This window comes from Daphnia pulex, chromosome 7 (genome assembly GCF_021134715.1).
Source record: "Daphnia pulex isolate KAP4 chromosome 7, ASM2113471v1".
In the NCBI taxonomy this organism is placed as follows: Eukaryota; Metazoa; Arthropoda; class Branchiopoda; order Diplostraca; family Daphniidae; genus Daphnia; species Daphnia pulex.
In genome coordinates, this window is record NC_060023.1 from 1,874,024 (window position 1) to 1,894,476 (window position 20,453).

Here is a 20,453-nt window from a genome sequence, read left to right on the forward strand (position 1 = left end):
AATTCTTGCTTCCGAGTTCTGCTAAACTGCAGAACGATTAGAGACAGACGACGTAATTATAATAGCAGACGCCACGTGTACAAAAAAAAGTCTATCGAAATTCGGAAATTGTCGAGTGGGCAAACTGTCAAGTGTCAAAACACTTTGCCAGTTCCCACACACAGTGTCTGGTTGTTATAAGAACGAACAGCCTTTTGGCCGTGTTCTTTGTTATTTAATTACAGTTTATATTATAGTAACTTAAATGGATCGTAAGGAGATATGGTAGAATATACCAAACTTACTGTTAACGAACCAGGCTTGGAAAAAACCGACAGAATGCAGGACTGGAGGCAAGCCATCCAGATTCCGACTGCTTATCGCATCGGAAATAGCACAGTTCGACTCCAGTACCAGTTTGTTATGGGAGTTTTGGCTGTCGGAGTCATAGCACTGGTCATGTTTTACAACTCGTTCTCCCACAGCAAGCCCCACAACTCTTACATGCTGGAAAAACGAATTCCTTCAAATTACGAGAGTGATCACCTTCACAAGCATAATTTACCTGAGCCCAAACAAAGCAACTACAACTCCACTTATCCCTTGACCACCCCTGTACGGACAGAAAAGGGTGTACGCTACAAGATTGCCATAATATCTGATTTGGACACCAACTCGAAAAAGGAAGATGAATGGATAAGTTATTTAAAAACAGGCGCACTTTTTGTAGATATTGAAAAAAATAAGGTAATTCATTGTCTATTTTGTTTTCAAAGCTTTACCTACATTTAATTTCTTGCTGCAGGTTTCACTAGAGTGGGACCAGGATGAGCTTATGACATTGAAAACTACCCTTGCTCAAGGAGGAAGAGGAATGGAGTTGTCAGAACTGGTTGTGTTTAATGGTGCTCTTCTCGGTTTCGACGATAGAACCGGAACCATTTATCAAATTGATATCGCCTCGAAATTCGCCTATCCTTGGGTACTTTTGGTCGATGGGCATGGTCGCGTTGCCAAGGGTAATATTTCAAAAATCAACTGCTAGCTTCCGTCGTGTTATAGTAACGTTTATCTCTTTAACAAAAAATTGTCTAGGCTTCAAGAGTGAATGGGCGACTGTAAAGGATCAAAGCCTTTACGTCGGTGGTCTGGGTAAAGCCTGGACTACTCCGACAGGTGAATTGGTCAATTATCACCCGCAATATATCAAGAAAGTCACCACGACGGGTGAAGTCTCTCATATTGATTGGCACACGCGCTACGAAGCCCTGGCGAAAGCAGTCGACATTTCATTTCCAGGTATATTATCAACTACTATCTATACTAAAATGTATATATACTAGAATCGATATTCATCAAATATTTGATTGCTTCCACTTCACCAAGGCTACATAATCCACGAATCGGCTTCGTGGAGTTCTGTCCACAAGCGGTGGTTCTTCTTGCCCCGCCGGGAGAGTAAAGATCGTTATGACGAGAAACTGGACGAATCGAGAGGTTCGAATTTGATGCTCACCGCCGACGAGGAGTTCAGCGATATCAAGGTTAGCTGGGGGCTGTCATTCTTCCCATTCCTATATGTAGGCCAAGTCAATAAAGTATTAAACCCTTGTTCCAACAATAACCAGGCCAAGAGGATCGGCGACATCAGTCCCACCCACGGATTCTCCAGCTTCAAATTCGTGCCCAACACACACGACAGGCTGATAGTGGCTCTCAAATCGGAAGAGAACCAAGGCAAAACAGCCAGCTACATCATGGCCTTTGACATTGACGGAACGATCCTGCTGCCCGAGACTAAAATCGATGGCGATTTCAAATTCGAGGGAATCGAGTTTATTTAATTTCCGCTTCCAGCAGCAACCGTTGAATTGTTGGGTGTCTTTTTCCCACCCTATTATTATTATTTGCGCCATCACTTCTGACTTTGTTCACAGCTGTTTTTATCCTCTTTTCTTACCTGCCCGATTTGACTAGCGTGCAACGTGTCTCTTCATCCTTTCTTTCTTTCTTTTTGTTGTTGTTTCCCATTTTATGTTTCCCGTCTTCTAGGATGAATTCAAAATGCGAGATATTGTAAGATTGAATACACGCCAAATAATCAATTTCCCGTTACGCTATAGTGTTACTTTTTTTCGAATTGGCCGGAGGGCACGGATGATGCCCTCATGCGGGTTTTTAATTTTCCCCAAAAACTTTGAATCAAATCCTCCTCCGATCGGCTTTTTATTTTATTTATTTAAATTGATTTATTCAATTCATTTGCGCAAGACTTTTCTGACGCCCTGCCAGAAAGAGGTCCATCGATCTTATCTCACGGAAGCCATTCTCTTTTATTCGACCGAAAATAAAACAAAAACATCTGCGTCTTGTGGCTTTTTAACCTTCTCTCCTATACGTGGCAGCACAGCCGCCGTCAAGTTGCGTGAGCTCCAGAACATTCGCGTCCGTTGCTCAGCTCTGTTTTCTTTTCTTTTTTTTTTTCAGGTTCGTTTTTACTTCACGTCGTCCTAGCCTGGCAGCAGTCTGGGAACGGTCAAACATGAACAAGAGAGTCGACGGTCCAGACAGAATGAATCAAATAATCGATACTACTCTCTCTTCCAGCGCCCGTCGTATAAGAATACATCAACTCTGAAACATATACATTTCTGGGCGAAAAATTTCATCTGTCATTTGTTTAAAAAATGGAAAAATGAAAAAATGGAAATCGGAAGCTAATTTTCGATGGGAATGATAACACCTGTGTCCAGCCGAAATAAAAAAAAAGATGTGCAACTAATAAATAGACACACAAGAGGCCGGCCGGCCCGGAAACAAGACTTGCATGGTGACCGGGTTCGTTTGGGAACTTCATTGGCATCTGGTCCGATTCCCTCATCAATTTCCCCTTTTTTTCACGTTTCATCACCGCGAGCTCGGGGGGGGGTTATTGCATCAAAGTAGACGAGAGCTAGGCTTAAAGTCATCAAAGTATCTCTAGTCTTGAATTCATTCAAGAAAACAGAAATAGGAAGAATATAGTATATTATCTTGTGCATTTCGTGTGTTGAAATCAAAACGCGATGATATGTTATGCTGTGCTGCCCAGGGTCTTTTGTCAGTTCCGGGTCAAAAATGGCGCAGCAAATTGCATGTCCCTTTTTTTATTTTATTTTCCCAAGGAATTACATGCAGACGGCCAACACACACACCGACACACGGGTCTCTCCCCCAAGTGTATCGATCGTCCACGTGCGAGCGTCGTGATCAACCGCAGCTCAGACTTACAAGAAAAAATGTAATCACTTACAAATATAATTCCCTGGCACTAAAATTAGCAGACGACATTGAAACAATTTGATGCCAAGAATCGGCCAGATGGTTTGACAGATGATTCGAATGTGAACGCACCGCCATGAATTATATAACGTTTGCTGATATCATTAGAAAAAGAAAAATCATTTCCGTTGGAACCTACAGAATTTTAATTTTAAATTTAAATTCCAGGCGAAATAAAAACTTGTACCACCGCTGAACTGCAGATGCTTTTGTTATTTCTCTCGATGTACAACCTCACATAATAATGTGGGACTATTATAGCCATCAAAAAGGTCCCCCCGGGATATTTTTTTTTTATTTTCTGTGTCGCTGCGCATCCGTCGAGCGCCGGCCGTCAGCGCGCATATCCAGCAGCAGTTCAGCAGCTCTCTCTCATTCTCTTCCGTGCGCTGTGCACCTGGCTCCGGCTTGGCCAGTTTCCTATTGGTCCATCGCTCTCTCCCCCCACCACCACCTTGCGCCAGCCTTCAGCCAATGCCTGCTGCTGTGTAGGGTGTTGTCTATATGCAATATGCATCCGCACACGGTGGGTAGGCAGGCCTTGACATCAGATAGAAGTGGCTGCGCGCAATACGCTTCCGCTCTCCTCTTCCGGCCACCGGATGAAAGCTCTGATTTTAAGGCTATACGGATACATCGTGACCTTATCAAATGTGGCACTAGATCTCGAAAATGTCACAATGGCGGCCATCTGATCAATCAACAGTTTCTATAATGTATCGATTAGCAGTTCAATTTGTTTTATCTTATTCAACTAATCCAGGAATTGACAACTTGCTGTCGATTTTCATTTGGACTCTTAACATTAATGGCGCCTATTGAAATAATTGACAAAGTGAAACCGAATCAGGAAAAAAGGTTTTATAGACTGTCGGCACGAAAAGAGAGAGAGAGAAATAAAACAAAAGAATGAAAGAAGAAGAAAAAGAATAAATAACAAGAAGGGGGGTCGATGTGCGAGTTGAGAGCATGTGCAGGTTGCTGAGCGCCGGTGTAGTAGAGAGCTGCTGGCTCTCTCCATCGCAGCAGCAGCAGCTGCCAAACCCCACCTTTATACCTTTGAATATTACACAGACGTATGCTGTGTGTATACCATTCACCTTGTTATTTCTTTTTTTTTTGTTCAGACTTGGCCACCCACACGATGGCCACCCTGCTGTACACTTGCACCTGAATGTTATACCTTATAGAGGAGGGGGGGGGAGAAAGAGAAAGAGCAGCGCACTGGCACTGGCACTCGCACACGTTTCCGGCTGCCCGATCGAGTCAGTTGCCATCGTGAGTTGCTAGTCGACGCACCTATTATTTGTATTAGAGCATACACCTCATCTGGTTTTCTTTGAATTTGGTGAATTAAATATAAGTGTTGTTACTATTTCTATCATTTCCCATTCAGTTTGGTTTGGATGAATTCGATAGAAAAAATGACAATCGGATGACAATTGGACGTGAGTCGAGATTATTACGTCAGGTGATGTGCCAATCCATTTGGTCCAACATTTTTCAAACTCAAAAATTGATTGTTGTGTGAGTGAGAGTGCCAGTGTTTTCATAGTGACATCCAATTGATGATTTCCTAAAAGGTAATAAGAAATTCATTTCAAATTGTCGATAAGACATTTAGAAAAGTGGAAATAAGATTGGCTTATTTCGTTATGACGTCAATAGATTGCAGATTATCTATTATAGGGAAGGATGACCGTGACGGAGGGGGGTTAAAACATGCGATGTATTTGGGTCGAGAAAAAATATGGATAGACAATTAACCGGCACAGAGATAAAGAGAGTAGAGGGGTCAGTCCAAAACATTCAAAAAACCGTTGGGAAGTACCTGACCGGACATTTCCCATGAGAAAAACATTTCCCCTCTCTCATATAATCGTCACCTTTCGGGGAAAATAAATAACAAACCGTCTCCCCCTCCCCCCCATTCTGCATGTACATGGCGTATATAATATTAGCTACGCTTGTACTATATAATAAGAAATACAAAAATAGGATACGTAAGTTTTGATCATCACATTTCTCTGTGTATTAGATTCACATATATTTTTATTTTGTTTAGTTTTTTTTTTTACCTACATTCTCACGTTTCGACAGTGCGCCTGTATTAGACTGGCACGCGCTCACGGACGACGTTCTTTTGTTTCGCCCAACCACCCCCCTTCCACCCACTCTCTCCCACGTTTACCTGTGCGTCTATAACCTTTGAGGGGTGATTCTATAACCCCCCATTCAATGGTTATACACAAATGTAACTGATCTAATCATATTTTTTTCTATTTTAGTGGGGGTTTAGATCATTCAACCCGAAAAGGCCTACAATCAAAATTTGAATTACCAAAATTTGAATTTTAAAAAATTAACCGCGAAAAAATTTGAAAACGAAAAATGGCGCTAGAAACGAGCGATTTGACCAGTTTGAGCTGGTTGCACAATCTCAACATTATGGACAATCTGTCGTCGATGAGCGGGACGGCGCCGCCGACACCACCCGCATCGCCGCTGCCCGATCACCTGCTGGGAATGATGGGCTGCATGACGGCCTCATCTTATTCCAGCAGCAGCCGGGCGGCATCACTGACCAGCTCATCATCTCACCCTGGGAGGGATAACAACAACAGCGGGCAGCGCTACGGTTCGTCCAGCAACAACAAACGTCCGTCGTCTTCGACGTCGTCGACGTCGTCGACCTCTTCGTCATCTTCGTCCACCTCGGCCGTCGTCAAGGAGGAAGAGATCGACTACAAAACGGTGGGCGACGTCAAGCCGCCGTACTCGTACGCGTCGCTCATTTGCATGGCCATGAAGTCCAACAAGCACAAGATGACGCTCTCCTCCATCTACAAATGGATCAAGGAGAACTTTCTCTACTACCGCAACGCCGATCCCAGTTGGCAGGTAATAACTAAACTAAACAACTCTCATCTGTTATAACTTTGGCTGGTTACATCTATCGATTTGGGGGAGCTGCTGGACGTCTAAAGTCTGCAGTCCGTGACCTTCGCAGAGTAAAGGGCAGATGACGTCCGTCTCTCCGCTAGACTGGACGTCGCCATTTTCCAGTCAAGTTTCGCCGCTGGCCAATAGTTGAATTATTGAACGATAGACACGACAAAATAACTAAAGAGATCGTGTTTTTTGGGCGACAATTTTGAATCAATTGATGATAGTATAGTTGATATCTATACTCTAGTATTTAGCCGCCATCTTGGTTTGGACATGTCGTCCAGGGAGGACATTGTCGGTTGATAGCCAATGGGGTTGGCGCTGTTGTACAACTTGTACACTTGCCGCTGGCGCTAAATCATTCATGGGAACGGGGATGGTGATCGTGACCACGCCTCTTTCTGCCCAGAAAACTCTCGGCTTTGGCTTTCGCTGGATGCTTGTCCAGCATCTGCCTGGAATAAGGAAAATGTCATGAAATTGTGATGAGGTCCAGGGCCAGTACCTGCACACACGATCGGTTCTTATATTAGAGTCACCGATATCGATTGCCCAGCACCGCCATACATTGCGTGATGTCGTTCTCCATTCTCCTACGTTAGGGCCTGTTCAATAGTTGATGTAGTCCGTCCGTCCGTCCGTCCAGCAGCCTCGTGAATCCCCAATTAGACTGGCCAGCATCAGCTGGCAGCGGGGAAAGTTATAATCTCTAGTCTTATACTTATAATGATATCATTTCGAATCTCAATATAGAATTCCATCCGGCACAATTTGTCGCTCAACAAATGTTTCATCAAAATCCCGCGCTCCAAAGACGAGCCGGGCAAGGGCGGATTCTGGCGGCTCGATCCGGCCTTCGAGAGCAAATTAGACGACAATTCGCTCAAGAAGAAGCGGCTGGGATTGGGCATGAACAAGAAAAGCGGATCCAGGAGCGGGCGGATGGCCGCCGGAAGCGCCGGAAGCGGAAGCGCTAGCCGGAATAAAGTTAAAACCAATAAAAATTGCGACCGCCAACTGGAAGAGGCCTGCATGTCCATTATCGACGAAATGTCAATGGCGTCGGTGGCCATCTTGCCGCCGATGGATGGGCCGTTCGCTCTGGCCGGCGACTGTGCTGCTCCTGCTGGTCCGATCGACTTGTTCAATAACGCCACCTGGGGCGGATTCCGCGATTCGGATCTTTTCTTCGACCAGCTCTCGGTGCCCGGCTCTGCCGATCCCACCGTCACCTATTGCAACAACACGGCCGGCGGAAGTAGCCACAGCGGAGGAGGAATTGAATTCAGCCCGGTGTCGATGCCGGCCTCGACCGACATTGACGACGTCGAGGAACTTTTCGGCTGCTGCACCGAAGAGAATGGCAGTGACGATTGCTCCTGTTCGGACCTCCTGATGACGGACGCCAACGCTTCGCTGGACCTGACCATCTACGGCCAGCAAGGCCAGCAGCAATCATCCGCCGACGGATGGATTAAATACGTCGATTTCCCAGCGTCTGAAACGTCCGTCGACGAGCCTTACTCTTACAGCGACCTCATCCTGGGCCTCAACCTTCACCAGCAGCAGCAGTCGCTGATGGCCGACAATACCAACAACAGCGGAGGAGTCCAGTGTCACTTGTTCAACACCTCCGTCTCTCACTGGGAAAGCGAACTAGTCATGGCCAGCAGCAGCGCCAATAATAATCATCGAGTGTTATCCATCCTGGAACCGGGATTGGACTTTGAGGGGCTCATCGATCTCGACAATTTGTAAAGATTTGAATATAGTCTGTTTGAAATGTGTGTGTGTAATATAGGCCCTGATTCATTGTACTAATTCATTTTGCTGATGTAATGACGTCGTTCGTCTGCTGATGTTGCTGTGATCCATCCAGCACGAGAAACACACACACACACACGCACAATGTCAATCCCATCACTTTCACCCCACCTTATTATTCTCGTCACAGCTGCAGCACGTTCTATTAATCAACGAAAAAATACGAAATCGATATTTTTGATCTTGTTGTGTCTCTAATAAAAAATTATGTGTGAGCGCCCGATATCCTTGATCCGTCCAAATGCCTAATGATTTGCAGCCGCTGGTCGTGTATATTCGATTATACACATAGACAGGCTCGCTAATCAGAGGGTGGAAAAGAAATTTTCAACTTTTGATCGTCAATTTGTATAATTCAACATTGTTGTATCATAGAATAATCATCCTATTTTGTGATGTTGAGAGTGTTTTAGACGCCTTTTGACTGCGTTTTATTCTACGTCACAAATGTTTGTCTTTTGATTTCATTAGAGTCTAGTCTGTAAAAAAAAATACTAATCAATTCTTTTAAATCAATTTGCGTGTCAACTCCTGATGAACCGATGCTCTTTCTACATTGACAAAAAACCGCCAATTATAAATGAATTAGAAATTGAAATTCGTGGGCGGATTGAAAATTTCCTTCCTGGCCATAAAAGTAAAAAAATTAAAAAATAAAAAAATTAAAAATCAATTAAATTATTACGTTGTGTCTTTTGAATTAAAATGTCTTTGGCTGACCCCCAAACAGTGTTTGGGCGATGCAGCGAAAAATCTATTTTGTCTATGTACATAAATTAAATTCCCCCCTAAAAAAAATTAAATTTTCATAATAATTCAGTCAACTTGTGTATTAACTCTCCTATATTTTGATCGCCATAATAACATCAACAACAACACATCAACTCTATAAATATAAATAGTCAAATAGATATCTCTCTAGTCGGTATACTATTATATTCTGATTGTACTTTGAAGATGATGATTGAAGTGGAAAAACAATAATTCTATAGCGCCGCATTCAAATAACATTTCAATTCGTGTCTGTGTCTATGATAAAAAAATTTGATGGCTGTGCCCCCAATCCTTTTTTTATCAGAACCCCACGTCGAACAAAAATAACTATACCGTATAGTGCTGTTTGTTGTGAAAACGTGTTTGTTACATTGAATTGCCAAAATAATAATTAAATGAAAAATAATGTGAATGGGAAATATACAGCGCGCTATACGGATGCATGAACGTTTCCATAGCAAAAACACCAAATTTCTATACAGAAGAATATTTTTGTCAACATTTGAAATTAAATTTTAATTCATTCCAAATTAATTTTCAAGAATAACAGGGAACATTTCCAATTGTAATTCATTTTAATTGATTTTTAAGTGGGGAATTTTTTTTTTCTTCCGGTTTACATCCCGATGCTCATGAAAGGATGAAGAGTACATACTACACTGCTATAAATCCTTTGGTTAGAACAACAAAATAGATCTGTGACTTGGCCATCAAAATAAGAGATGGTCACGCAAAGGCCTATCTATCGCAGCTGCTGTGCTCTCTTGCGTACCTCTCTCCCCTATTTGGTAGATACCTTTTATTTCAGGGGGACAACGCTATACATAGTGATTAATGAATTGATTAGTATATATACTATAGGGAGGGTTATAAGCAATGATGGTATACAATAGATCCTTGTTTTCCCTCGGGCCTATATCTAAAAATACTACTACTTAGACCCTGCGGGAGAGAGGGGGGTGTAGAGATTGGATAGGGGGGCGCAAAAAGGGTTAACAAGACATCACGAATCTTTTCATCTGTGCACAGCAGAGTTACTATACCCAGAATCGTTATACACGAAACAAAAAATAGATGTCATTAAAAGGATATAATTCTTTTATTTTCGGAATGGGCAAAGGACAAAAAAAAAGAACTATATCGATGATATTATTCCTTGGCAACAACCCGCGCCGGATTATTCCTTCTCATTCCGTATTACGTAATGAACTGCTGCTGCTGCTGGGGGAATCAGAGAGATTCTTTGTTCGTTTCACATTAATAATTGGACCCACCAACAAAACAATTTTTCTTGTTTTTGTTTTTTCACCTGATCGGAGCGAAGATTGTAGCGAAAAATTGCGCACGTGTCGCAATGAAATTATGGCGAATCGAGTTTACTCTTACATCATTAAAGAAAACCCGACGTGCTGCTGTTTTTGGTGGTACGACAATGTCTATACAGAAGAAAATACCAGGAGAAAAAGGCCGCAAACATCGACCCGTCAATGTAACAAAAAAAAGAAAAAAGGGAAAAAATCGATTCAACAAACGTCAACTTTTGCCGTTGTTGCGCGGCCGTCGTCGACTTTTTCTCACCTCTCCGTTCATGAATCTTTATACACCAAGCGAATGTGTACATGTATAGGTGATGTTGAAACTGTGGCGAATATTAAAACGATTGCCGTCCGCAGATAGACAAATTATTAATCGCCAGTCATCAATTTTATCGTCGATCAATGAAATAGGTCAACTAAATCATCCAAATAATTGCGCATTCATAATAGAAAACAAACGGGGGCGCATCTTATTCATTTGTCTTAATGTAATGGTCAACACTATATGGATGTTTCCCTATACATCAATCGATAAAAGAAACTTCTCCCCTCCACCAAAGTTGATTTCACCTGCGGAAACTCTCCATCGGCCATCACTCTAATGCGATAAAAGAAAATACAATGTTCCAACTTATATAGACCACACATGCACTTTGCTGATGTGCGCAAGACCCCATCGCGCCTCTCCCCCCCTTCACCCAGGTATATAACAATAGAGAAAAAAGGGTGCTGAGCATCCGCTTATTATAATAAAAAAGGTGGGGGGAAAACTAGAAGAAGCTGCTGGACGTCATATCGGCGAGTGCATTACTACTCTCCAAAAGAGTCCTTTATATTTATCCTAGCAGGCTAGCCTATATAGATGTAGAGTGCATTAAGCTTGAATTATTTATTAGACTTGTCTTGTGCTGTGTGTACCCACCCCTCCTATACACATTTTGGTGGTCGGCAGTCGACGCTGTTTGGCGTCAAATATAATTTTGACATGAGAGACTGTTGTGTCCACCCTTCTTTTTTGGGTTGGTTTTATTTGTTTTGGACGCGTTCAACATTTATTTTTATTTTTTATTTTGGTGAGGCTATACTCTGCTTAATAGCATTTTTGAGAGATATCAAAGTATATTCTTTTATTAAGTCGGTACATGAATTCTGAATTAGTCATCTGGTTCATTCGATAATCGATTGGTTTGCGTCTAACTTGGATGAAAGATTATCGATTGGTTTGACGGATTTTGGCAGGATTTTGGGGTTCAGAAATTCATTTGAATGTGTTGGTCGGGCAAAGTCAACATCCTTTTCTATATATATTCACACACCAAGATGACAATAAGGGATTTAATGGAATAACCAGTGAGGAAGAAATTTTGATTCAATGGCACAGCAGCACGCAATAATCTATTATTATATAGCCTGCTGCTGGGAGAGAGAGATCTGACTATTTGATTCTGGTCGCGGTCGCATTCTCCATTCGTTTCCGTCAGAATTCTTAAGGCCAAATCCGTTAAGGTCTGCCTATCTAATAGGACGTCAGTACCGCAATGATAGAAATTCGATAGCTACATAGACATCCATCTTCCGCGCATATTTCTTTTCCAAATAAAAATGTTCCTCATCATCGAGAAGGTTCGAATTTCATGTGGTGGGGGGAATAAGAAATTCAAATATCCATTTTCTATCTCTTGTAATATTTTTGTGTGGTTAGTCAAATTTGTACAGAGGCTGACTGCCAAGTTTAGTTATTAGTCCCCCCCTTCCAAATAAGAAACCTGGAGGGCCATTGAACTTATACCCACAGTACATCATTTGTTAGCCGGCTGGGTGTGTGTATGGTATTGTATAACCGCCAGTTGAATTTCAGTCCCATTTTTTTATTTTTATTTCAAGCTATTATTATACCCAGAGGCCCTTTTATTATTATTATTCAAGTCGGGTCATTATTCTCCGTATATGTAGGACTGCGCTGGGCACTGTTGCTGTGATGTGTTACCTTTCCGGAATCATTTTTTCAAAAGAATAATTTAACACCATTCTCTTCTTTGGCGAAGAATCGATTTATTTTCGCATGGTCCTCTGCACAGCACTGAACTGCTATTGTGTACGTGCAAGTCATCCTATCGATCGATTGTATTCTCCTTATGTGACGTCGATGGAAGCCATCGGAGGTTGGGAAATGCCAAGCCCAATGACATCGGCATCCAACTTAATCATCTTTTATTCCGCTGGTCTAGTATAGGAAAAAAGAATAGGGACGCCATCTCATTTCTCATAGATGTCGCAGCTAATGGCCCTTTTCCCCGTCAAATTCCGGCGAGTGCAATTGGGATGGTCGACTGTATTATACACAAGCTCTCATTCGATATAAGAGATGGACAAGACAAACAACAATCATCAAGAGATGAACCTTTCAAGCTGATCGCCCATCGAAATTGTTTTCTGGCAAATCAAATGTGTCGATTTGCGCAAATTAATTTTGTTTTTTGAATAACTAAATACGGCGTTAATAATGTCAATTGTTCATTGCTCATTTTGATTGTCAGACAGTTTGGATGTCGTTCAATACCGTTTCCAGGATGTCCAGGAAAATGTCGGCGTGATGCGGCTGGAAAACGAGTGAGGGTCTCAGCCGGAGAGTTTGCTCGCCGCAGGGTCCACTTTGAACACCTGAATTCATCCGGAAGAATTAAAAAAAAAAATTAATTTCATTATTTTTTTAAAATGAATTAGATTTAATTCATACATACCGTGATGCTGCAATTTGACGAAAGTTTCATCGCGCTTCTGCGGGCTGCTCAGGTCGAAGGCGCAAAAGGTGCCGATGCCACGGACGTTGTTCTTGATGTGCTGCGGATATCTTTTCGACAGATCCTTCAATCCATCCATCAGCCGTTTGCCTGGCCGAATAAGACAACAGAATTATTATTTCCCGTCAAATAAATTAAACAGAAAACATTTAACTTATTAATTACCTGATTCTTGGGCCAAGTTCAATAGATTGTCGCGTTTGACCACTTCGACGACCTTTTCCAGCAAAAGAACTTTCGATGGATCGCCCATCCACGTATTGAAAATCTTAAGTCCCTGTTGGGGTCTGATGTAATGACGTAATAAATAGGAGAGCCAATTTGTTTAATTAAGGGGAGATAATTCACCTGAATTCGGGTAAACTGTAGAATCCTCCGGTGAGCATCTTCTTGCTGAAAGTGACGAAATCCGCTGGATCGGGCAAGTTGAAATGCTCATGGCACCAATACTTGCCAGTAGCTCCACCACCTGTTTGGACCTCGTCGATGATGAGAGCTGCTCCATTCTGTTATAACAGAATTAAACTGACAATTCCAATTTTTTTGGGAACAAAACGGTAAACACCGGGGACCTTTTTGGTGATGCGCTGGAGCTCCTGGAAGAATTCCGGCGAGGCGTGGACGTCACCTCCTTCGGCTTGAACGGGCTCGATGACCACACCGGCCACAAATCTGCCGGATTTGTTGAAACGCTCAAATTCCTCTTCCACTTCGGCCAGGCATTTGCGATCCTCGGCTTTATTTTCTTCGGCGAATTCTTCCAGCGGGTACTTGTACCGCGGGAAACTGGCAATAGGCCAATCTAGCGCGGGAAAATCCAATTTGAAAATCGATCTCGAATGCGTAGTGGTGAGGCAACCTAGCGTCTGTCCGTGGAAACTACCTGTACAATTAGATCCCAATCATTACATAATTCCATACAAAAATCATTTAATAATTACCTTTGAATGACATGATGGTGAACGGAGTTGAGCCCGGTTGACGATTGATTAGGCAACTGCTGTTCTCCTCATCTGTGATTGGTGCTCCGCCTCGTTGTTTGTTGCGGTACCACATGAAAGTTGCCTTGAAGGCATTTTCATTCGAGCAAGAGCCGCAGGCAAAAGTATTCACCTTTTTTAAGAAACCAAAATTCAATTCAAATGTAATTTACAAATTAATTCATTTTAAACCCTACATACCTGAGTGTGTCCTTTTGGAGCGATGGACAGCAAACTGCTGGTCAATTTTTCCGGCCAGCCCTCAGCCGGAAAGATGCCCAGGGCGGGCCTGTTGACGAAAGCGATTTGATTGTCTGGATCTTGGATGACTTTATGCAAATCCGGATGGTTGTAGCCCAGGGGCAAGGAAGAGATTTGACTGAAGACGTCCAGCAGGGAATTGCCGTCGACGTCGACAATGTAATTGCCTAAACTTTTCTTGTAGTCGGTGAAATACCAAATGGCGCTGGCGAATTGAATCTTGTCCAAATTGGCGATCATCTCCCTGGACTTGGGCCCTGGAATGGATGACGAAACGCTGGGGCCGGAAGGTTCTCCTGGAACGAGGGCCGTCGAAAAACACTTGACATTTCGACTGTTGGGCAAATAGTAATACCTATTAGCGAAAAAATTAGACTTTGTAGTTAACTGGTTTAGATTTAAAAAGTTTAATTTGCTCAGTGCCATTTTTGAATCAATGCAACTTGGAATCGACAGTGGCCAACCCACCAAAATGACACACCCTTTTTATACCGTCTGTTCTATTTTCAATAACAATGAAATCGGTGCGCAGTTGATAAGAAAAATTGCTCAATTTATTGTTGGGTATTCCCACGGTGTTTTCCAAATCATTTTGCAACGGCCGAATATTAAGAGTCATGAAGCGTCAAAGACTTTTGTTGTCTTGGTTGAACGACAATTTATGATTTTACGGCTCGGAAAAACCGTCCATATTAGCGCAATCTATTGAATTAAAGATCAGGTTTTACCTCCACGTCTCATTATCTTGTTAACCAGACAACTCCTGTCTATGCTTATCATCAGCTGTAAACACCAAATCAAATAATTGCGCAGCGAATCAATGGCTCAGTCTTATCGTTGTTATGATATAGTTATACAATTGTATTGCGAAGTTTGCTTTGATTAAATTAATGTGAAGAAGAAAACAAATCAATTTTCTTTTTTTTTAATTAAATGAATTATTTTTTCTTAATTTCATATTTTTTAATTCAGAGATGAATTTCTAAAATAATTATTTAACCAAGCGCGGTAGTCAGCGGCCAGAAAAACGGCTGCGGATTGGCCATTTGTTGCTGGAAATTGGCCAGGGGCCGAAAATTCCAGGGATTTCGATCGTCACCACCGTCACCACCGTCACCACCACCACCACCACCGCCAAATAGACTCAACAGAAGAGCAAGTGCAAATCGTTCCTGGACCTGAGCTGCTGGGGTCCCAGATGTCGCCAGATATGGATATCGTCCTTTTGTGAGAAAAATAGTAATTCTGTTATTTTAGTAGCCAAATTCTATATATAAAGATGAAACTCACCGAAAATTTGCTTTTGGAACCCATACGGTGTCATAAGCCATGGTGCTGCTGGAACAGGTGACATGTTATACTGGCGTGTTTCCCTAGGGGTCGAGATGGACTCGATGGACTCTGCTGCTGGTCTGCCATTGGCCACCAACGGAGTCAACACTAACTAAAGTCATATTTAAAGACATAACATTTAAAATATAGTATGAAAATAGTGAATGATGAGGGGGTATTACCGCTAGTAGACAAATGTAAGTGACGGACATGTTGGGTTATGTCGTCGGTGATTCTTGAGTAACACAATTACGACTTGGTCTGTCACTCTCCAACAGACAACTGGAGATTCATTTTATACGGTTTCCGATGCTTCTTCTTCTTCTGCCCCATCATTTCTTTGTTCAATACATAGACGATTGCGTCAAATGTTTCCAAGACTTGAGAAAACTTGTATTTTTTTATATCTGGCTTCGTGAACCAATTAGGCAACTAGACAAGCTTTTTTGTTTCCTAGCATAATTTATCTGGAAACTATTTGGCAGGATTTCGACCGGTCTGCGGATCAAATGTATCAGTTGGCATCTTGAAATCGATTTTTTAAAAATTATATTTGTTTTAATGGCATGGGCGACTCATTTAAAATAATGCCGACCCCGGTAAACTGGAATTGTTTGATTACCAACAGACTGTACAAGTTTCATTGACCTTCAAATCATTAGTTATTTCGAAGAACGAGAAAATAATAAGAGGGACTCGATGACGACATTCAAATGGCATTTGCTTGGTATCTTCCATCGCTAAAGTTTACTAATTCCCATGATAGGGCCTGTGAGAGTCTTATTGTGGCGGTTTCACAGTCTATAAAAATGATTATCTGCGGGTCTCATGCAAATTTTTTCTATGATCCGGAGGGAGGTCGATTTTTAATTTCTATATCGATACCTTAAAAAATCTTAGTGGCGTCTGCTTTCATTTTGTTTACAAGTTAAAAAATAGTCGACATTTGAGATTACAAAGAAAACAAAACAACCCACTTTTTTCGAGACGTACGTGGCTGCACGAAAAATAAGCACAGCAAATAAAATTATACAGAAATCTGGTCGTCGGACCAACTGTGGTTTACTCCCGACACCACAGTTGCTGGCTCGATCTCCATGCTCTCCAAGTGCTCCATGTTGTTTGGCGGGCAAATATAACCAGATGGAACTAAGAAAACAAGTTAAAACTAAGTTAACAAATCTGTGAAATATTAGTTTATGACTAGAATTTATCATTTAAGGCTAAGTCCCATGTCGATGGGGCAAAATGTTGGCACTGTAACCTCCTTTTGTGCAGATTTGAGGCCTGAGCCAGCCATCGTAACAATACAATGCACAAGTTTTTCTTGTACTGGTATTGACTTGTCATCAGCAATAGCCTCAGTATCATCGCCTGGGTAATGATTCATTACTTTTGTTCCTGCAACCTGCTAGAAATTTTAATGATGCTATTGATGCATGACTTGCACAAATGCAGTGTATTACGTGAAAACCTTTGATTCTCCTGTTTATCAATCACTGTCTCAATTTCAACTTTTCCTTACTTGTTGTTTCTACGAATATTTTTTGTAACCTATTTTTCATTTTCTTTTTCATAGATACCTCTTGGATTTGAGAAACTACCGTCACGTGCTACCGATGTTGATCGATTTAGTAGGACGGATCTCTTCTTACCTTTGTCCTCGTGTACATCCACGTGAGTGTGGCTGGTGGATTCAACTTTTCTACGGATGAAGCAACTGCTGCGGATGCCTGGCCGTATTTCCCAGGCTGAAAGGTAAGACCCAAGAAGGTGACATTCAGGCCCAGTCATTCAGGCCCGTTCCATTCAGGCCCAGGGTCTGAATGTCGCAAACATGGGCCTGAAATGTCAACCCAAGAGTTTTTGACTTTCTTAAACTGATGGCAAGAGGCAATTGAAACTAGGCCAATCAACGTGAAACTTTATAAAGCGCTCAAACGAATTCTCTTTTCTTTAATTGTATGCGGCACACGATATTGGACGTATTATAAAAGCACCATATCGGCTGTTGATGTTGCGTTTTAACGATTTAATCTTTGCAAAGTTACGCAACGAAGCAATTATGAAATGGTAATGTATTGTTAAACGTTATCAGTTATTTGTATGACACAATTTGAAGGTGCTGATTCACGCACAGAATGGGAAATCCACGTTTGTATTGACACACCATCACGATAATGGGAAATTTTAAGGGCCGAAATAAAGCCAAAAAACCACTTTACATGGCCCGCTAATAGGAGTGAGTTACGTAATCAATAAAATATGGCGATTTGGGTATTTTTTAAAAATAAATTCCGTTTAGCAGCCAGTTATCGTTCACAGCCGACAGGAGAAGACATCAGCGGGAAGCTTTCGTTTTAGTCTTTTTATTGATGACGGGGTCGATTCACTGGTGGCCACACTGGAAATGGGAAATTCGCCATTGGAGGATTTGGCATCGGCTGCTGAGTCGACGCGTATCGATCGTCAAGTCCGTTCAACAAAAGGAGAAGCAGAGCGAATCCAATTCGTGATTCAACTTCGTTGACTGGCTGCCCAACCGCAAGACGGAAGGGGTTGTATCCTGATTCAAATAATAATCATTTTACGTAGTATGTTATTAGCTAAATGCAATATTGGAAAAATGAACTAACCGTAATTGTTGTGACGGAATCCAGCGTAATAATCATTGTAATTTGGTTGAACCCACGAATTAGATCTCTGAGGGACCATCATCAATATCTGACGGGGATCTCTGGAGTCAATTGATTCAGTCGACTCTGCCGGTCTGGCGTTAGCCATAAATGGAGTCAATACCAACTTGATGAATGAGGGAATTCAATAGATTTAGCTTTATTAAAAATTTGAATAATAATTGAATTTTACCATCAACAGGCTGAAAAGTGCAACTGACATCTTTGTTTTTATTACAGTAAGAAAACAAACAGGGGAAAAAAGGTCTGTGCTGATTTCCCGCTTCCGTTTCTAATCTCATTCCGACCGGGACTGAGCATTTTATACGCCAACCGATTGCTCTCTTCTTTTCGTCACTCTCACGGGACTACTCCCAGAAGTTCAAACGCGCACGACGTCGTGATCAAGGTCCTTTTTAAAAAAATAATTATGTCCTATCTCAGGAATTTTAGCTACCTGCCTAATCCAAGTCAACTGGTTCTGATCGTCGTGATCACATAAAAAGTGAAACGGTATCAAGCATATGCAAATGTTGGATTGTTTTAGACTGTATGACATCGGCTGGAGGGGATGACCGATACGTGGAGCGTCCAAAGATGTCGCTTTCTTGACCTTCACATTCAAGTTTACGACATTATCTACGACGTCATGTTGTCATTCAATCGGACAAAAAGATTCTCCGGTATTTGTCCGGTATTTTACGGCAACTTTTTTCGTAGAACAAATGCCAGTACTAAATATTCTAAATAATTTGAGTATTTCAGGGAATAGCGCTTACACTTGCTGTGCCAATGTATTGTGAAAAACCGTTAATTAACATGAAATTGTTGAAGACGGACAGACATTTTTGTTCGGCTTCCAATTAAATTCTGGCCATTTGAATTCGATTTCTCCCTGGCTAAATTGAATCAGTTTTCTTGTATCCCAATAGATGTATTATATATGCCATCACAATAAGCCAAATAATGAACAAATAATCAATAATCATTTCTGCTGCGGTTTCGCGGTTGTTTTTTTTAACAATTCAGGTAATCATGATGGCACCCACTAACCCATCATCTGAGCAAGAATGGCTTGGACAACAGCTTGAATGACCGTTTGAATTGTTTGATTGACAAAAGCTTGAATATCGGGGCGTGGTTGTAGTTGGATGAATTCGTGTTGCTGAGTTGCCGAATGCCCTGCTGTACACAAGCAGATAAGTAAACTCCATCAAAATGTTTTGTGTTAAATATTTATCCACAATATTTGTCTTCTCACCTGCATTCCCGTCTTGATTCTTGGAATAGGAAGGAGCAGGGCTCATGAATTGATTCAAATGTGGGTCGAAACCAGATTCCTGAAGCATAGGGTGTTTCCTCTGAGAGACAGCCAGCAAGGCTTCCATCAATCGCTGCTGGGTGGCTGGACCCATGGTATTCATCAAACCGTCTGAAAAATGGAGCAGCACGGAAAAGACCCAATTGAGACGAGTATAAGAATTCTTTTTATTTTTAAATTTCAATGGAAAAAGGCTCTTGAAATCCTTTCACGAAATAATTGCGGAACAAGAAACCGCTTTTGTACAGTTAGACATTGTTATTCTGGTTTTCCAGGTGTTGTATGCCAAATAAGGGTTTACGAATGTAATAGTCTGGCTTACCATAATAGTAATCGTGCTGGAAATTGCTGTGATGCTGGGGCGGTTCGACCCATTGTCCATGATAGGGAAGCATGAACAGCTGTCGTGATTCCCGGCCGGAAATAACCGATTCACTTGGCTCTGCTGGTTTGCCATTTGCCGTCCACAAAGTCGCTACTATCTAATGAAATCAAATGGGTAAGTAAACTCAATCAATTAATTCTCCTTTTATTTTTCACGTATAGAGGCCAATAGTGTAGCGATTTTACCAATAATAATAGATGAAGAGTATTAGTCAACATTTTCGAATAAGTCGACGCGTTTCCGTTTTCGATCTTCTTCTATCCGCTGTGTTTAGTGCTCCTGTTCAATTTATACTCAATCCGGCATTCCGTTTTCGTTCGGAGCCTCGGAGGCTACTTATTCCAAGTTCGAACTTGAATTTGGCTTCGTGATTGGAGAGTAACATCAATTCTAATTACGCTTCGTACCTGGACAAAAAGATGATCGAGACGTATACTAACGTCGACCGGTTCCCAAGATATGCGTAACATAATATCAGTTCAGTAATCAATCAAAGTCCGTCCATGCTGAAATTCAAAAGTGACATTATAATAAT

General features: G+C 41.7%; 7 protein-coding genes and 1 long non-coding RNA gene across 14 annotated transcripts in view; 3 read left to right on the forward strand and 5 right to left on the reverse strand.

Moving 5' to 3' along the window:
- LOC124197265 (proteoglycan 4-like) overlaps positions 1–20,453 on the forward strand; it is a 70,493-nt gene that overhangs the window by 36,241 nt on the left and 13,799 nt on the right. The window lies entirely within an intron of this gene.
- Positions 1–20,453, reverse strand: part of LOC124197282 — a 78,958-nt gene that overhangs the window by 25,006 nt on the left and 33,499 nt on the right. The gene's annotated exons all lie outside the window — the stretch shown is intronic.
- Positions 261–2,084, forward strand: LOC124197246 (soluble calcium-activated nucleotidase 1-like). Its single transcript, XM_046592612.1, has 5 exons — positions 261–726; positions 785–998; positions 1,075–1,278; positions 1,366–1,523; positions 1,608–2,084. Exons 1-5 carry the CDS (start codon positions 262–264, stop codon positions 1,821–1,823), a joined length of 1,257 nt encoding a protein of 418 aa, XP_046448568.1. The 5' UTR covers position 261; the 3' UTR covers positions 1,824–2,084.
- LOC124197243 (forkhead box protein K2-like) lies at positions 4,566–9,257 on the forward strand. Of its 2 annotated transcripts, XM_046592609.1 has the most exons (3): positions 4,566–4,883; positions 5,600–6,201; positions 7,003–9,257. In XM_046592609.1, exons 2-3 carry the CDS (start codon positions 5,692–5,694, stop codon positions 8,005–8,007), a joined length of 1,515 nt encoding a protein of 504 aa, XP_046448565.1. In that variant the 5' UTR covers positions 4,566–4,883; positions 5,600–5,691; the 3' UTR covers positions 8,008–9,257. The 2 variants fall into 2 exon arrangements, with proteins under 2 accessions (XP_046448565.1, XP_046448566.1); XM_046592610.1 differs by lacking the exon at positions 4,566–4,883 and having other exon boundaries at positions 5,593–6,201.
- LOC124197242 (4-aminobutyrate aminotransferase, mitochondrial-like) lies at positions 12,476–14,677 on the reverse strand. Its single transcript, XM_046592608.1, has 7 exons — positions 14,146–14,677; positions 13,906–14,077; positions 13,537–13,847; positions 13,313–13,470; positions 13,130–13,251; positions 12,905–13,054; positions 12,476–12,824 (listed from the first exon to the last, which is right to left on the reverse strand). The coding sequence occupies exons 1-7, from the start codon at positions 14,629–14,631 to the stop codon at positions 12,697–12,699; spliced, it is 1,527 nt and encodes a 508-aa protein (XP_046448564.1). The 5' UTR covers positions 14,632–14,677; the 3' UTR covers positions 12,476–12,696.
- LOC124197277 lies at positions 15,055–17,502 on the reverse strand. Its single transcript, XM_046592660.1, has 3 exons — positions 15,720–17,502; positions 15,496–15,649; positions 15,055–15,427 (listed from the first exon to the last, which is right to left on the reverse strand). Exons 1-3 carry the CDS (start codon positions 15,747–15,749, stop codon positions 15,201–15,203), a joined length of 411 nt encoding a protein of 136 aa, XP_046448616.1. The 5' UTR covers positions 15,750–17,502; the 3' UTR covers positions 15,055–15,200.
- LOC124197278 lies at positions 17,680–18,535 on the reverse strand. The gene is made up of 3 exons (XM_046592661.1): positions 18,406–18,535; positions 18,174–18,339; positions 17,680–18,103 (listed from the first exon to the last, which is right to left on the reverse strand). The coding sequence occupies exons 1-3, from the start codon at positions 18,433–18,435 to the stop codon at positions 17,907–17,909; spliced, it is 393 nt and encodes a 130-aa protein (XP_046448617.1). The 5' UTR covers positions 18,436–18,535; the 3' UTR covers positions 17,680–17,906.
- On the reverse strand, positions 18,992–20,241 carry LOC124197276. 2 transcript variants are annotated; one of them, XM_046592659.1, is made up of 4 exons: positions 20,104–20,241; positions 19,856–20,015; positions 19,474–19,644; positions 18,992–19,394 (listed from the first exon to the last, which is right to left on the reverse strand). In XM_046592659.1, the coding sequence occupies exons 1-4, from the start codon at positions 20,134–20,136 to the stop codon at positions 19,261–19,263; spliced, it is 498 nt and encodes a 165-aa protein (XP_046448615.1). In that variant the 5' UTR covers positions 20,137–20,241; the 3' UTR covers positions 18,992–19,260. The 2 variants fall into 2 exon arrangements, with proteins under 2 accessions (XP_046448615.1, XP_046448614.1); XM_046592658.1 differs by having other exon boundaries at positions 18,992–19,397; positions 20,104–20,214.

What these genes read in the sequence shown, in the direction of transcription:
- LOC124197246 (XM_046592612.1), top strand. Translation starts at nt 262, where the DNA reads ATGGTAGAATATACCAAACTTACTGTTAACGAACCAGGCTTGGAAAAA. An exon ending in GCATGGTCGCGTTGCCAAGG is followed by an intron (nt 999 to 1,074) that starts GTAATATTTCAA and finishes AAAATTGTCTAG; the next exon opens with GCTTCAAGAGTGAATGGGCG. An exon ending in AGGAGTTCAGCGATATCAAG is followed by an intron (nt 1,524 to 1,607) that starts GTTAGCTGGGGG and finishes AACAATAACCAG; the next exon opens with GCCAAGAGGATCGGCGACAT.
- LOC124197243 (XM_046592609.1), top strand. Translation starts at nt 5,692, where the DNA reads ATGGCGCTAGAAACGAGCGATTTGACCAGTTTGAGCTGGTTGCACAAT. An exon ending in ACGCCGATCCCAGTTGGCAG is followed by an intron (nt 6,202 to 7,002) that starts GTAATAACTAAA and finishes ATCTCAATATAG; the next exon opens with AATTCCATCCGGCACAATTT.
- LOC124197242 (XM_046592608.1), bottom strand. Translation starts at nt 14,631, where the DNA reads ATGGCACTGAGCAAATTAAACTTTTTAAATCTAAACCAGTTAACTACA. An exon ending in CTCCAAAAGGACACACTCAG is followed by an intron (nt 14,078 to 14,145) that starts GTATGTAGGGTT and finishes TTCTTAAAAAAG; the next exon opens with GTGAATACTTTTGCCTGCGG. An exon ending in CACCATCATGTCATTCAAAG is followed by an intron (nt 13,848 to 13,905) that starts GTAATTATTAAA and finishes CTAATTGTACAG; the next exon opens with GTAGTTTCCACGGACAGACG.
- LOC124197277 (XM_046592660.1), bottom strand. Translation starts at nt 15,749, where the DNA reads ATGTCCGTCACTTACATTTGTCTACTAGCG. An exon ending in CTTACATTTGTCTACTAGCG is followed by an intron (nt 15,650 to 15,719) that starts GTAATACCCCCT and finishes ATATGACTTTAG; the next exon opens with TTAGTGTTGACTCCGTTGGT. An exon ending in GTTCCAAAAGCAAATTTTCG is followed by an intron (nt 15,428 to 15,495) that starts GTGAGTTTCATC and finishes TTCTCACAAAAG; the next exon opens with GACGATATCCATATCTGGCG.
- LOC124197278 (XM_046592661.1), bottom strand. Translation starts at nt 18,435, where the DNA reads ATGTCAGTTGCACTTTTCAGCCTGTTGATG. An exon ending in CACTTTTCAGCCTGTTGATG is followed by an intron (nt 18,340 to 18,405) that starts GTAAAATTCAAT and finishes TCATTCATCAAG; the next exon opens with TTGGTATTGACTCCATTTAT. An exon ending in ATTCCGTCACAACAATTACG is followed by an intron (nt 18,104 to 18,173) that starts GTTAGTTCATTT and finishes TATTTGAATCAG; the next exon opens with GATACAACCCCTTCCGTCTT.
- LOC124197276 (XM_046592658.1), bottom strand. Translation starts at nt 20,136, where the DNA reads ATGTTGACTAATACTCTTCATCTATTATTATTG. An exon ending in CTCTTCATCTATTATTATTG is followed by an intron (nt 20,016 to 20,103) that starts GTAAAATCGCTA and finishes TGATTTCATTAG; the next exon opens with ATAGTAGCGACTTTGTGGAC. An exon ending in CCAGCACGATTACTATTATG is followed by an intron (nt 19,645 to 19,855) that starts GTAAGCCAGACT and finishes TCCATTTTTCAG; the next exon opens with ACGGTTTGATGAATACCATG.